The 14,771-nt window shown below is 59.1% G+C and overlaps 2 protein-coding genes across 2 annotated transcripts in view; both read right to left on the reverse strand.

The window, feature by feature from the left end:
- Positions 1–914: 914 nt before the first annotated feature.
- LRRC14B (leucine rich repeat containing 14B) lies at positions 915–5,868 on the reverse strand. Its single transcript, XM_017872717.1, has 2 exons — positions 4,898–5,868; positions 915–2,529 (listed from the first exon to the last, which is right to left on the reverse strand). Exons 1-2 carry the CDS (start codon positions 5,794–5,796, stop codon positions 1,884–1,886), a joined length of 1,545 nt encoding a protein of 514 aa, XP_017728206.1. The 5' UTR covers positions 5,797–5,868; the 3' UTR covers positions 915–1,883.
- Positions 5,869–9,050: 3,182 nt separating this feature from the next.
- PLEKHG4B (pleckstrin homology and RhoGEF domain containing G4B) overlaps positions 9,051–14,771 on the reverse strand; it is a 44,623-nt gene continuing 38,902 nt past the window's right edge. Inside the window, exon 19 of the mRNA XM_017872716.1 lies at positions 9,051–9,233. Coding sequence (XP_017728205.1) covers positions 9,051–9,233 — 183 coding nt within the window. The remainder of the gene's footprint in view (positions 9,234–14,771) is intronic.

The following is a 14,771-nucleotide window of genomic DNA, read 5'->3' on the forward strand; positions in this document are numbered from 1 at the left end:
TGTGTGCCCCACCCAATCCCAGGCCTCAGGACACCCAGCACCCTGGGCCCTTCTCCACTGCCACAGGCCTTAAGGTTGGTCACCATGTCACCCAGAGGCTGAGTCTTACAATAAAAATTCAGACATAAAGCAGTGGCAGCCACTCTGTGCTTTACAGTTAGAAGTCATTAAAAATGTTGGCCCAGCACCTTCCCCACCCCTTTCCAAGAGCTGGCTGCAACATCAAGCTCATGTCCCTGGACGAGGCTCCAGTAAGCACTGCCTGCAGTGTGCAGAGGGGACTTAGGTAGTTGCAGAGCAGGCAGAGACAAATGTGGGGAGGTGGAAGTCACCGTATCTGTCCACTCGGCAGGGGACCGTCCATTCCTGAGATGCCCCTGGGAGGCAGGCTCCTGTACGGCACTCGTGCTGGGTGCCCAACTCCTAGGCAAACCCCTACCCTGGGCAGAGAAGGATCTGGACACACCTGGGGCAGAAGCACCAAGGGGATGAGGACAAACCTGGGTGGGGGCGACCTGGGGGCGGCTGGGTTGAAGACACCTGGGGTGGGGTGACACGGGGCCATTGGGGTGGGGACAACACTCCGGGAGGGGTGACATGGGGCAGCGAGGGTGGGGCAGCAGGGGTGGGGACACACTCAGGGAGGGGTGACACCTGACCAGGGGTGACACGCGGCCCCTGGGGTGGGGACACACCTGGGAAGGGGTGACATGGGGCCATTAGGGTGGAAACACATGGGGAGGGAGTGACACCTGAGGAGGGGGTGACACGGGACCCTGGGGTGGGGACACACCCGTGGTGGGCGCTGTCATGGGGTGTGACTTTTGAGTGGAGCCATGGGCACACAGTGACTCAGATCCCTGGTTTTTGGTCTGAGGAGGACGTAACCACACCAAGCACTCACCTGTCTGAACTGCATTGAAATACACATTTTATTTGCATTTAGTTATTCTAGTGCTCAGCCATTTCTTTGCACAGTCATTCTTGGTGGACACCAAGTCCAAATGTGTCTTAGGTGGTTGTCAGCTTCTCCAGGGGCTGGTCAAGTGCTAGGCCTTCAATGAAACACCTAGAATAGCTCCCATCAGTCTGAGCCTGGAGCCCTGTGGGACACAGTGAATGCTGGCGAGAAACAGTGGAGCAGTGGGGCGAAGGCCTCCCCGCAGCGCTGAACGCACTGGTCCAGGCGGCTCTTCAGGGGACGCCTGTGCTCACCCACTCGGATGCCCCTCACGGTTCTGGGGGGCTACACAAAGTGAGAAGAAAAGTCGCTAACAGCAACCATAAGCCCCGCATTCCCTGCAGGCCCACCGCATCCTGTAAGCGGCAGGTGCAGAAAGCAGGATGTGACCAGCAGCAGGTGGGAGCCTCCTGCTGGAGGAAGCAGGGTCCGGTTTGCTGTTCATTTTCACCTCTTTTCTCAGTTGTTTTCACGGGCTGCTTGTTTCGTGCAGTTTGTGTGATGCGTTCTCTTCCCCTCCCCCTCCCTGCGGTGGCGCCCAGTCACATCTGCCCTCTGAGGCTTCATCTTGCGCCCAGTGCCCGGATGCGCTGAGGCCAGGTCGGCCGCTCCTCACACCTCCCGGACTTCTCTGCCCTTTGCCATGTGGCGTCTGCCCCCGCTGACCCTCAGTCACTCTCTCAGTGGCTTCCCCTGCCTCCAGGACCTTGCTTTGCTTCCACTAAAGGGCACCGCATGGCATCTCTCCTGGAAGGCTTCCTCTTCTACAGCGCTTAACAGGCACGCCTACAATTTTCACTAAGAACTGCTTTTGGTGGTGGTGGTGGGGATGAATGCCGGGCCTAAGCCTCGGATCCGGGACCGAAGCCCAGGGAACCTGCAGGCTGAAATGCAAGACCTGTCGCTGGTGCGAGCGGAGGAACTACTCTATTTGTCTGAGTGCTTTGGAGAAGTTTTCTAGAGCGGTTTTGAAAGCTTGCAGCAAGAAAACGCCAAGCTCATTGCTTGTTTCTTGAATGTCTGGGTCGAAACTTCCAAAGAGGGGCGTGGAGACCTGGATGTCCTCTCGGTCTGCCCGCAGCAGCACGGCACGCAGCTCCTCAGCGATCTCGTCGTATTTCTGCTGGTCGAACTTGGACATGGCCAGCTCGTCCTGGGGGTAGGCGGCACCCTCGGGGTAGCAGTCCTTGGGGACCGGAAACTCGATGCAGCGCAGCTCGGGGAGCTCACAGAGCGCAGCGAAGAGGCGCCGGAGGGCGCGGGCCGACAGCGGGTTCCCGAGGAACTTGAGCTGGCGCAGCCGGTGGCAGGGGCTCAGGCCCAGGATCAGCATGCCAACGTGGCTGTCTACGATGCCACACTCCTCCAGTGTCAGGATCCTCAGTGTCCGGGCAGCCTGGCCGAGCAGCCTGAAGAAGGTCGAGGGGAACAGGCTGACCAGGTTGTGTCCACTCAGGTCTAGCACCTCCAGGTGGGCAGCGTGGGCACAGTCTGCCAAGAAGGCCATGTCTGCGTGGTTCAGGGCACAGTTGGCCAGGTCCAGCACTCGCAGCGGGGTCTGCAGGGGGCTGCAGAACACGGGGGAGAGAGCACAGGTGAGAGGAGGGTCCTACGAAGGAGCTGAGGGCTCAGGTGAATGGGAACAACCCGTTTGTCATCACGGGGTCAACACACTGCCACGTCCAGCCACCACCTAATTTCATACCGTCTATGAGCTAGGACTGCTTGTTATGTTTATATAATAGTTTGTGAAACGTGAAAGTTACATGAAATTCAAACTCGGTGTCCACAAATAACATTTTACCGGAGCACAACCACGTGCCTTCACTTAGTGTGGGCCATGACTGCCGGCTACCATGTGGTGACGTCAGCTGTGCCCAGAGGTCTGGCTTTTGTCCTCAGCACCTAAATGGTAAGTTTGTTTTGTCAACAACTGCTTTTGTGTTGTCTGAGAAAAGTGGTGCATGTGGCCATGAGAATGTCCGCTCAGAAAGCAGACAGCGGGGGCGGTGAGGCCACAGAACAGCACCGCTCCACTCCGACAAAGATGAAGCCCACACGGTTTCAGAGCTAGGAAGGGCCATGGAGGCTTCCAGTCCAGCCTCTGACTCACCTGCTAACCCTAAAGACCCCGCACTTGTCCCACATCCCATGTTCTGACTTGGTTGGTAGGGCAGCCCAGCTCCAGCACAGGGGCAGCTGGAGTGAGACATGCTCCGGTCCTGAGCTCTCTAAGGGAGATCTCCAGAGCAGTACTGCATTGGGACATGGCCTCACTGTCCTCGCTGAGCAGGGGGACACAGCTGGGTTCTGCCCCATCCCCACCCTCTCCTTTGGAGACTGCCTCACCCTCCACCCACCTGCACCTGCACCCACCTGAATGTCCTGCACCCTCCCCTCTCAGGCCTGGGACCCACTGCCAGGTGCCCCTGCCCCACCTGAGAAACCACCACCAGGCACGCCCCCTGCCCGAGTTCCCACCACGGGGCACCCCCATCCCTCAGGACCCACCGCAGGTCCCCCCTGTCCCTTGGGACCCACTGTAGGTCTTCCCCATCCCTCAGGACCCACTGCAGGGCCCCTGTCCCTCAGGACCCACTGCAGGGCCCCTGTCCCTCAGGACCCACTGCAGGGCCCCTTGTCCCTCAGGACCCATTGCCAGGCATCCCCACCAGGGTCTACTACCTGGTGCTGCCCCAGGACCCACAGCCAGCCATCCCCCATCCCAGGACTCACCACCAGGTGCCCCCACTTCAGGACCCACCACCAGGCACCTCCACCACCGCCAGCCACTTCCCCCCAAAACCCACTGCCAAGTGCCCCACCAGGACCCACTGCAGGTGCCCCCAGCCCCCAGAACCCACAGCCAGATGCCCCCCAGCACCTGAGGACCCACCGCTAGGTGCTTCCCCAGTACCTACCAGGCGCCCCGTCCCCCTGGATCCACTGCCAGGTCCCACCCCCAGGACCCAAAACTGGGTGCGCCCCAGGCCCACCGCTAGGTTGCCCCACCAGGACCCATCACCCGGTGACCCCCCAATATCCACCGCCAAGTGCCCATCCTTCAGGACCCACCACCAGTCTCCCTCCCAGGACCCACTGCCAGGCACCCCTTTCCCCAGGACCCACCACTGGGCACCCTCCCTCCATGACCCACCACTGGGCACCCTCCCTCCATGACCCACCACCAGACAATCCCCCAGGATCAACTGCTGGGCACTCCCCTTCCATGACCCCCCACCAGGCAACCCCCCAGGACCCACCACTGGGCACTCCCCCTCCAGGACCCACTGCTGGGCACCCCTGTTGGACCCACTGCCAGGCATCCCCCTCACCACTCCCTGAGGCTCTCTTGGCCTGGCCCCTTCCTGGCTGCTGCCCTCTCTGCCCCCTTCAAGCAGAACTGCTGAGAGGATCCTGCATGAGCCTCCTGTCCCACCATGGGGAGGTCCATGCAGCATGGAGCCCAGGCCTCCCTCAAGGGAGACTGGGAGGATCCCGCCTTCGGATGAGATGGCGCCCTTGGCCAACAGCAGCCCTGAGCCGAAGGCACCGACAGGCTCAGATTTCTGAACTGAAATCGTGTTTGCTGTTTGAAGCCCCCAGGTGTTGGGGTGATTTGTTAACAACAATAGACAACTCCCCACACCATGTAGGGACTTCCGTTTTGTCTATTTGGTAATTTGCATATTCTCTTTTTTTAACTGGCATTCTCTCCATATCCCTAAGTCACACATGGCACCCCGGTTCTTTCCTGGTGGCTCTTTCAGTGCCCTTGCCCCTTGGCGGGGCACTGTCCTGTTGCTCTGGCCACACCCGCAGTGAGAGGCTGGGGGCCACGCAGCCTCACGGCCTTGGAGGGGAGTAGTCCCCTGGACTATCTCTGGTTGCCTCTGCAGCCACCAGCCCGCCCTCAGTCCTGTCCCTGAGACTCACCCAAGCAGCGTCGGGATCTTCCCGGTCAGCCTGGAGAAGGCCACGCTGAGCTCGGTGAGCTGCGTCATCTTGCTGAGCTCCCGGGCGATGGAGGCGAGGAGGCGGTCCTCACCGTCGGGAGTGGAGGCGCAGGTGGGGGGTGCATCAAAGGCCTTGGTGGGCAGGGTGAGCGAGGCCAGCCGGGGGAAGCCCACCTGGGCCAGCAGCTGCTGCACGTGGCCCGCATGCAGTCGCACATTGTGCACCACCTCCAGCTTGCGCAGGGCACCCGGGCCAGCCAGACGCAGCACGTGCAGGAGCTGGCTGGGGCTCAGGCTGTCCGCCCGGAACGAGGGGCAGTGCACCCGCAGAGGGGCTGGGCCCGCTGGCCTCAGAGCCTGCACCACCGCCTCGAAGTTGCCCTCAGTGACGAAGAGGTCGGCAAGGACCTCGACCGGGCGCTCGGCGGCGAGGGGCTCTGCCTGCAGCTCACAGCAGGTCCTGGCCAGCAGCCGGGTGCGGCCCCACTTGCCCAGCGCCCTCCCGCACGGGCACCGCTGCACCTGCACGTCTCGGATGCCCGTGAGATCGGCCACCCGCAGCCGCCGGCGGCTCCGGTCCTGCAGCACGTGGTCGGCGAGGCCGCGCACCAGCGCCTCCAGGCAGGCCCGGCAGGCTCGGTCGCGCAGGTCCTGGGGGTGGTCGGCACTGGGACCCAGCAGCGCTCCCAGCCGGAACTCCTCCAGGGGCCAGCGCCCCAGCACAGCACGCGTCACCTCCGCCTGCTCCAGCAGGTAGCTGGCTTTGAACAGGAGTGGGTAGAGGTTGTAGGCCACACTGTCCAGGCTCTGCCGGGCCACCTGGGGGTGGGACACCAGCGCTTCTGCAGAAATGAAGCGGAGTGACCTCATTGTGCCCATGGCCCGAGACAGGACGGTGCTCGCTCCCCACGACTTTTCCCCAAGACGTGTGCCCTTCTCGTCTATCTTTAGCTGCAGCAGCTGTGAGCAGCCTGCCCTGGGGGCCCTGCCACGGGGCCTTGTGATCATCTGACTGCTATTTTGGTCCTGGGACGCCCGAGTCTGCCCTGCCTCGGGGCACCCAACCGTTGGGAGTTGCTTGGCTCAGGCACCCAGCCGACACAGAAGGGCAGCCCGTGCCCATGGCAGGGCTGGGCAGAGAGGCCTGTGCTCCATGCTGCAGAAAGCCAGTCTTGGTAGGTGTTTGCACTGGTGGCTGGTGAGGCCAGTGGGCAGGTCCTGTTTACCATCCAAGCGGGGCTGCTGCCCAGCCCTGGGGCCCCCATAGTCACCGGGGCGGAGAACAGGCCAGGCCTCTGCGCCTCCTCACTCGGTAAGGAGCTCCCTTTCCACAGTGACCTCTGGGGCTGCTCCCACACTTTGCCTCACATCTGGGGTGAGACAAGTGGCCAGGAATGGAGCTGCTGTTTCACCCCTTCCCTGTGCCTTTCATTCTCCCCAAGGAACCGCTGAGGGTGCTTCCCTACTTTCCATGGGAGCGAGTGGCTGGGAGAGGTGGAACCTCCCTGATGGGCTTGGATGAGCCCCCAGCTCTCTCTGAGCTGCAGTGTCCTGTCTGCAACCCTGTGACCTGCGTGGCAGGGAATGCTGCAGGGAATGGGATACACCTGTGAGCGCTGCATGCTGGGGGGCAGTGCCTGATGGTTCACTCCCAGCACTGACTGTGTTGGATGGCTGTTGGGTGCCTGCACTCACCTCTCCCTCTGACACTGCCACGTGGGGCAGGGTCAGCACACATCGCTGCACACATCGCTGCACACATCATTGCTGCACACCTCACTGCACACATCGCTGCACACATCGCTGCAGGGCACCACATGTCCGCGGGCTTTGGAGGGTCACGGCCATGAGAGACAGAGGCTGAGGAAGACTGACAGAAGTGAGTGGAGACAGAGACAAAGGGACAGAAACTGAGAGGGAGAGGGACAGAGAGGGAGATGGAGAGAAAAAGGGAAACAGAGATAGCCTGAGAGACAGAGAGGGAGAGACAAGAGACTAAAAGAGAGAGAGACTGGTAGGCAGAGACAGAGACTGAGAGAGAGAGACAGAAAGGGGGAGACAGAAAGAGACAGAAATGGCAGTGGGAGGGGAAGGCTACTGCTGAGCAAGCCTGGAGGGTGCTGGTCATGGGTGCCCCACCAGCCTCCCTGTCTGACCCTCCCCGGTTTGTTCCCTGAGCCTAAGCAGTGCCTCTCCCTGGGAGGTGACCCATGCGGAAGAGACTGTGCTCGGTGGTGGGGCCCAGGCACTGTCCGGCAGGCGGACGAGTGTGTGAAGAGGTGGGTAGGCCCCAACCCCACCCTTCAGGGGTGGCCACCGTCAGCCGGCCAGTGTGGGCCCCGGGGCTCCCCTCAGGAGGTGTGCAAGAGGTTTCCCCAGACACATGGCCCCTTTCTAAGACAAGATAAGAGAATCTCGGAGGACACAGTAGAAAAACATGTTCCATTGATTTTTCTAATTAAAATTTTTAACAATTCATTATTGATACAAAGTAAACAGTTTACAACAGCAGCAGGTAACACCATTTCCCAGACACCTTTTGGGTTCTGAAAAGTGGTTTCCAGAATCTTCCTTTACCTACTCGGGCTCTGTGTGGCTCAACACCCTGGTGTTGCTGCGGGGCCTCTGGGTCTTGGAGGGCGGAGGCCATGGCTGGGAAGGTTGGCCAAGGTCTGGGGCCCTGCAGCCTCCCTCTCTCTTACTGTTTTCCCTTCTTTTGGAGAGGGGTGGTCCTCTTGGGGTTCCCATTCCAGCAGCACAGGTTGGATCAGTCTCAGGCCCAGCTCTGGCGCCGCCGTCCCAACCTGGGGCCATGGCTCTGGGCTCCTTACAGGAAATGCCACAACTCAGACCTAACTCAAGTGCTGTCCTGCTAACGGGACCTGCTAAAACCGAAATGAACCGAGATTTCAGTTCTGTGCAGAGATGGCCAGACCTGCGTGGGGGACACGCCTGGACCATTGCGCCCACTGGCTTTCACTGGTCTGAAAGGTCATGGTACGCTGTTCCTTTAGGATGCCCTCACCCCGCTTCTGAGACGCTCTGCAGCCAGCCCATGATGGTGGGCACGGAGCAGCGCGGTCTGGTGCTTCCCCCCTGGGCTCACCCCATGACCTTTTGGGAGAGTTCCAGGCTGCAGGAGCATGGGGGTCTACAGCTGGCAGGCAGTGCTGGGTCCCTGCTGGACCAGGGGTAGAGGAACCATCCAGGAGGGAAGCAGAGGCCAGGCCTAGGGGGCAGGGCCCATTACGGGTGACTGCAGGCCCTGGGCAGCAGTGCTGACCATCGGTGTGAACAGCCCCCGCCTGAGAGCTTCATTTCCAGGCCCGTGCACAAGTCTGGCTCTCGAGGACCGGGCTCTCCCTGGAGGACCCACCTCCATCCCAGCTGTCAAAAGAAAAACGGCTGTTACTCACGTCGCACAGGCCTCTCCCCAGGACCCTCTGCCCCTCAAAGCGGTGACAGCACAGACGTGGCCTGGCACCCAGCAAGGCCTCTGACACCTCACCCACGCGGTGGGGCCAGGCAGGAGGAGAGCTTCGCGGCACCTGCCTCCGGTTCCAAAGCTGGGGCGGCTCCTCTGCGAGGCCACCTTGTGGTGCAGGGCGGATCTGCAGCTTGAGGGGAGCTCCAGGTCCCAGCCGGACCGGGCGTGGCCACGGGGGCCGCGCCACCCAGCCGGTGTCAGGCGCCTTCCGTGGGCAACAGAGTTTGGACCCTAAAACGTGCCAGTTCTGTCTGCTGCTCCGATCTGGAACAAGAGCGTCAGTCTCATAGCAGCTACACGTGTGACACAAAAGCTCTCACGTCATTTCACAGGCGGTGTGGAAAACAGCCTCTTTATGTCACAGGCACACAGAACCCACATTCACCCATCGTTTCTGGGACCTATGCCCCAGGTGGTCAGTTCAGGCTCAGCCAAGGTGCCGATCCCCCAGGGATGGTGGGAGCAGCCTGGGCCCTGGCCGTTTTCTTCTCCTGGGTCTCAGGGTGGGTCACCATCTCGCGGCAGGGTCGGTCCTCTGTGAGCCCCGCCAGGACATCGGGCAGGTGTGAAAACTCTGACACAGCAAGCAGTCTGGGAGACATGAGTAACAAAGCCCTCATGTGGGTGACCTTGGGAGAGGGTGTCCCTAGGAGGGAGCCTTGTCTGAACGGGAGGCCAGAGCTTTCTCCTTATGGGGGCTGCTGAAGGCCCAGGGCAGGCACACCAGCGCCGCCAGCCCCAGGACCTCTGGTTGGCAGCAGAATCCATCCTCTGGCAGTGGCCCTGAGGACTCCTGTTTCCTGTGGTCAGAGCACCTGGCAGGGGGCTCCTGAGAGCAGGGCGGGGGCAGGGGGTGCCAGGGATGCCTGGGTGCTGGGGGAGCCGCTCCTGACAGAGGAATGCTCGAGGGAACCCGGGGAGATGAGGTGGCCTCCTGCTGCCCTCTGACCTGCCAGGCGGGCCTCCTGGGAAGACGACCACCCTGGGACCATGGGCCCCCTGCCACCGTGTGACCCTGCCAGCCCTCTGGGTGCACTTGGTTACCGGGGCGCCGGGACTTGAGACCGTTGGGAGCTACAGGCGGGATGGGGAGTAAGGCTACCCAGCAGACGTTTGATGGGGTGGGGCCAGGCAAGCGTCGCTTCAGAAGCATCTGGAACAAGGCGGTGAGCTGCTTAGGCAGCCTGGTGGTGGTGGCAGGCCAGGCGATGTGAGGTCCCCTTGGCTACTTTAGGGTCAGCCAGGAAAGGTCTTTCCTTGTGTAAGGAGCCTTTTGCCTGTTGGGAAAACCAGCCTGAGGCCGGAGGCTTGGGGGGTTTGTTCTGACCACAGGGAAGAAACTGCTGGCTGGAATGGTGTTGGCACGAGGGGTCTGGGGACGTGGACTCTCCAGAGCGTGCCGTGCTCTAAGGCCTGCTCCTCCAGCTTCTCAGGGCTCCCTCAAAACCCAAACCTCCACTGCTGCTGCCGCCCAGGAGGGGCCTGGGTGTCTCCCCAGAACCGGGGATGGACGCAGACCCAGCTGAACCCACAGGCCTCACGACACCTGACAAAAGAGACCTTCTCTGGAAGGTGACAGGGACGCGGTCCTGTCTTATCAGCCTCTCCTGAGTTGCCTCCCTGCTGTCCCCAAGGTGATGACATCTATACCTGCCTGGTTGTGTCTGGGGCAGATGCTGGCGCCCCTTCCTTGCCTCTGAATGTAAAAACACTCTTGCTGGGCACTGGGGAGCCGTGTAGACCCACCCATGAATGGGGCCAATCTGAAGGCTGGCACCCTGGGGCCGTGGGAGGGTCCCGGGGAGGGCTAGACCTCACGGCAGGAGCCCCAGCCTCGCCCCCAGCAGAGTCCCAGGATGGCTCCTCCCAGGACTTGGTTTAGAAACCACCTCGCTGACCACCAGCCCTGAGCACTCAGGATAGTGGGACCCCACGGCCTTCTAGGGGGTTCCCAGTACTGAGGTGGGGGAGGAAATCACACACCTTCCCAGCTCCCAGTGCTGAGGCATGGGCTGGGGAGGGAATCCTCACATCTCCCTGGGGTCCCAGTGCTGAGGCGTGGGCCGGGGTGGGGAGGATCCACACTGTCCCTGGGGGTCCCAGTGCTGAGGCGTGGGTGGGAGCCCTGGAGCTCACCGCCCAGGACTGCTCAGGCAGCTTGGAAGGAGGCAATGGCAGTCGAGGCGAGGGGGCCGCTGTGGGGCTGTGGCCGCAAGCCCCTCCTGGGCAGGGCTGAGGAGGCATCAGGAAGCGACTCTGGGAGAAGCTGGGTCATGCCAGGGCTCCAGGGCTGTCCCTCCATGTGCTCGGCGATGACTCCAGGCTGGTGTCACTGTGGATGGGGACACATTGGGGCTGTCTCCCACGTCCCCTGTGGGGCCCTCAGCTCCCAGCACCCCCAGTGCTGAGCGGAAATGGCCTCATGTGGCGGGGCGAGTGACCTTGAGGGACGCAGTGGCCACCTCTCCTTCTCAGCACCTGCTTCAGCTCATGGGCCCGGAACCCCAGAGAAATGAGAACGTGTGTTCTCCATCTAAATGAAATCTTCGTGTCTGTTGGTGAAGCCCATGAGACCTGATTCAGACAGAAGCATCACGCTGCCTGGAAACAGGTGTTTCCTAACCCTGCCTTCTGGAAATCAGAGCCAAATCCCAGCGTGGACAGAAGGCCAGAGAGAGAGGTGCCCAGGTCCAGCTGGTGTGGACATAACTCGGCGGGCCTCTTCTGGCAGCAGGAAGCCTCCGTTTCACACCGGGGCTGGCTCCAGGATGATTTGGGTGTGCACATGAAACTCAAAAAACAGAAAATGAGGCCAAAGAGCCCTGTGGGTTAAATAAAAAGCAGGAGCAAGATGGCCTCCCAGGGCTGGGCACCTCCTTCCCCACAGCCACCTCAGCCTGCAGGGTGGCCTTTGCATCTGCCCAGACTAAGCTGCAGGCTGTGGGGCCCCAGCCGTGGGGATGCAGCCAACAGCCCGATGGTTCGTGGGGCTCCCGTGGGGCTCCTGTGGGGCTGGTGTGGCTCCATTCCCACATCCAGGCTCCGTGCTGTCAGGAAAGAGAGAGACCCATCTTTTGACTGGAGGTTTGTGCCAGCCCAGATGGGAGGCACCAAGGTCCTGGGAGGCCCAAGGACGTGTTCAGGATGGTGCAGTCACTCCTGCTGGCCCTGCTGGACTGGGCGTATCCCCAGCCTTGCTCCCCAGTGGGTTGGCCACAGGCATAAACCGTGCCCCTGCACCTGGGCCCTGCCCCCTGCACACCGGGGCCCCCAGCAACCTCCTCGTCCACAGCCTCTGACCAGGCATAGACGCCTTCTGATTTGAGGCAACACTCTTGAAGTGGCTTTCACAGGGGCAATGGCATTTGGGTTCCTGAGGGCACTTGTCCCTGGCCGTGCCAGAGTGAGGCTAGAGCCTGGGCAGCCTCTGGGGCTGTGTGATGGTGGCTGTCCATACTCAGGACGCAGAGGTAACCGACTTCTGTGGGCACAGCCCCTGCCTCCGCGGGGAAGTGCTGTGTGCATGATTGTACTTTAAAAAAGTACTGCTTTGTTGGGATTTAAGTGACATACGATCCACTGCACATCTGTAAATCATGCAGTTTGACAACTCTGGACACAGAACAGACCTGTGAAGTTACTCATGCGGTCACCAATCCAGACAGCAGGCCTGTCTGCGACTCACATCCTGTGCCCCCATTTGCTGCGACGGCCGCTGCTGCTTTAGTCTCGCCACTCGTTTTCTGTGTCACCCCCAAGTCCATTCTTCCCTTTCCCTCTTTCTCTACATATTTTTGGACTGGACTTTTAAAAATTCCATTTTATCTCTTCTGTTAGTCTATTAAGCTGTAATTCTTTGTTAGTGGCTGTTTCAAGGGTTTATAAGTACATCTTTAGCTTACCACAATCTACCTTCAAGTGATACCACCTCACTTCACATATCACATCCAACGTCTCCCAGTCTTCAGGCCACTGTGGTCACACAGTTTACCTATACGTATAGTACAAACTGCAGATACGTTAATATTTGTGCTTAAACAGTCAGTTAACTTTATTTATTTTTAATAGAGGTGCAGTCTTGCCATGTTTCCCAGGATGATCCCCAATTCCTGGGCTCAAGTGATCCTCCGGCCTCAGTCTCCCAAAGTGCTGGGATTAGAGACATGAGCCACCGCACCCGGCCAAGCCACTCATCTTTTAAGCCATTTCCCGTTCAGAAAAAAAAAAAAAACAACTGCAGCTCACTGCCAGTGCTCATTTCTTGGTGCAAATGGGAGATGGGTTAAAGGGATTTAAATAACAAGAGGAAAATTTTGAATGGTGCACATGTTCTTCATTTTTCTTTTCCCTGAAGCACATCCTTTAATGTTTCTTGTAGTGCAGGTCTGCTGGTGACAAAATTATGTTAGCTTCTGTGTGTATGAAAATGTCTTTATGTCACCACTGTTTTGGAAAGATTTTGTCAGGTACAGAATGTGAATTTGGCAGTTTTCTCCTTAGTACATTCCACTGTCTCTCACCTGTGCTGCTTCTGAGGAGTCAGCCATGCTCATCCGCTTTGTGCCTCCCAACAGAACATGCCCTTGTCCTCTGACTGCTTTTAGGATTTTCTGTTTGTCACTGGTTTTATGCAATTGGATTATGATGTGCACTCATATCTCTTGTGTTTGGAGTTACTGGGTCTATGGGACTCCAGACGTACACCAGTGGCCCCCGGGTTCTCAGGCCTTTGGCTTCTGACTGAGAATTACACCATTGGCTTCCCTGGCTCTGAGGCTTCAGGACTTGGACTGGGCTACACTAGTAGCTTCCTTGGGTCTCCAGCTTGTGAGTGGCCTAATTTGGGGCTCTTGACCTGCCAAAATTGTGTCAGCCAATGCCCCTAAGGCCCCTCTCATCTGTCAGTCTGTCTATCTATCTATCATCATCATCTATCTCCTACTGGTTCCGTCTTTCTGGAGGCCCGACTAATGCAAATAGCTTCCACTGATGCGTCTTCAAGGTGCCTCATGGTCTCTTCTGTGAAATCCAATCTGTTACCCCATCCAGGGTAGTTTTCACCATCAATATTGTAGTTTCTCATCCCTGTAAGGTTGGTCTGGGTCTTCTTAATCTCTTCCTTGTCATTTCTTAACTTTCTGGACGTCTGGGCTCTAGTTTCAGCCACAGTTTGAGTTCCGTGACTCTAGCACCGATGCCAGCTCCGGGTGGTTGCCTTTGCCGGGCGACTCTCCTTGACGTGTTTGCGCTTGGCTGCTCCTCTGCACGCCTGGCACTCGGAGGTCAGGCACTGAGAGTTTACCTCGCAGGGTGCGGACACTTTGGTAACCTATAGATCGTCTGGAGCTTTGTTCTGGGATGGAGTGAATTACCTGGGAACGGTCTGATCATCTCAGGTCTTGCTTTTATGATTTTGTAGGTGGGTGAGGAGCAGGGCTCAGTCTAAGGCTAATTATCCCCACTCCTGAGGCAAGATTTTCTGAGAACTCCACCTAATGCTCACAGATTGCGAGTTTTCCCAGTCTGGCTGGTGGGAGAGGGTCCTGTCCGCAGCCCACGAGTACCAGAAATGGATCTTTGGTCTTTTCAAAGGTTTCTCCCAGCCTTGGTAGCCTCCCTGTCTGAGTGCGAGAATGGCAGCACCACACTGGGTGCTGGAGGGGCTGATCTGGTGAGTCCTTCCCCATGCAGGCATCCCTCTCTGGCACTCTGACCTGTAAAGTCCTGCTGACTTGGTCTCTTCAACTCATGGAGGCTGCTGGGCTCTTCCTGGGCCCCTCCCTGCACTGAGGCCTGCAAACTCTCAAGGCGGAGGGAGGTCTGAGGCCATCACCAGGCTCACCTCCCGTTTTCCTGTCTCTCAGGGATCATGGTCCTTTGTTGCCAAACGTCTTGTGTCTTGACATCTTTTGTTTCATGTTTAGTCTGTTTTTTGTCTTGTTTCAGGTCTATTTCCTATGATGTTGTCTTGGGTGGAAGTGGAAGGTTTGTTTTTCAAATAAGACAAAATTTTAAATTTGTTTGAAAATGTTAGGGAGTGTATAAAATCCTGGGAAATACCTGGACACCTGCTGTGTTGCTCCCTCTGGATCGTTCCAGCCACACGATGGGCACCGCCTACCCCCACAGTCGTCAGGCCTGGCATGCTGCTCCCTACGTATCATTCTAGCTACGCGATGGGCATCGCCACCCCCACAGTGGTCAGGCCTGGCATGCTGCTCCCTGCGTATCGTTCTAGCTACGTGATGGGCATCGCCACCCCCATGGTCATCAGGCCTGGCATGCTGCTCCCTACGTATCGTTCATGCTCGGCGATGGGCATCGCCACCCCCCATGGATCTCGTCAGGCCTCGGCAAGCTGCATCCC

The sequence above is a fragment of the Rhinopithecus bieti genome, unplaced genomic scaffold, assembly GCF_001698545.2.
Source record: "Rhinopithecus bieti isolate Rb0 unplaced genomic scaffold, ASM169854v2 scaffold_7897, whole genome shotgun sequence".
NCBI classification, from domain to species: Eukaryota; Metazoa; Chordata; class Mammalia; order Primates; family Cercopithecidae; genus Rhinopithecus; species Rhinopithecus bieti.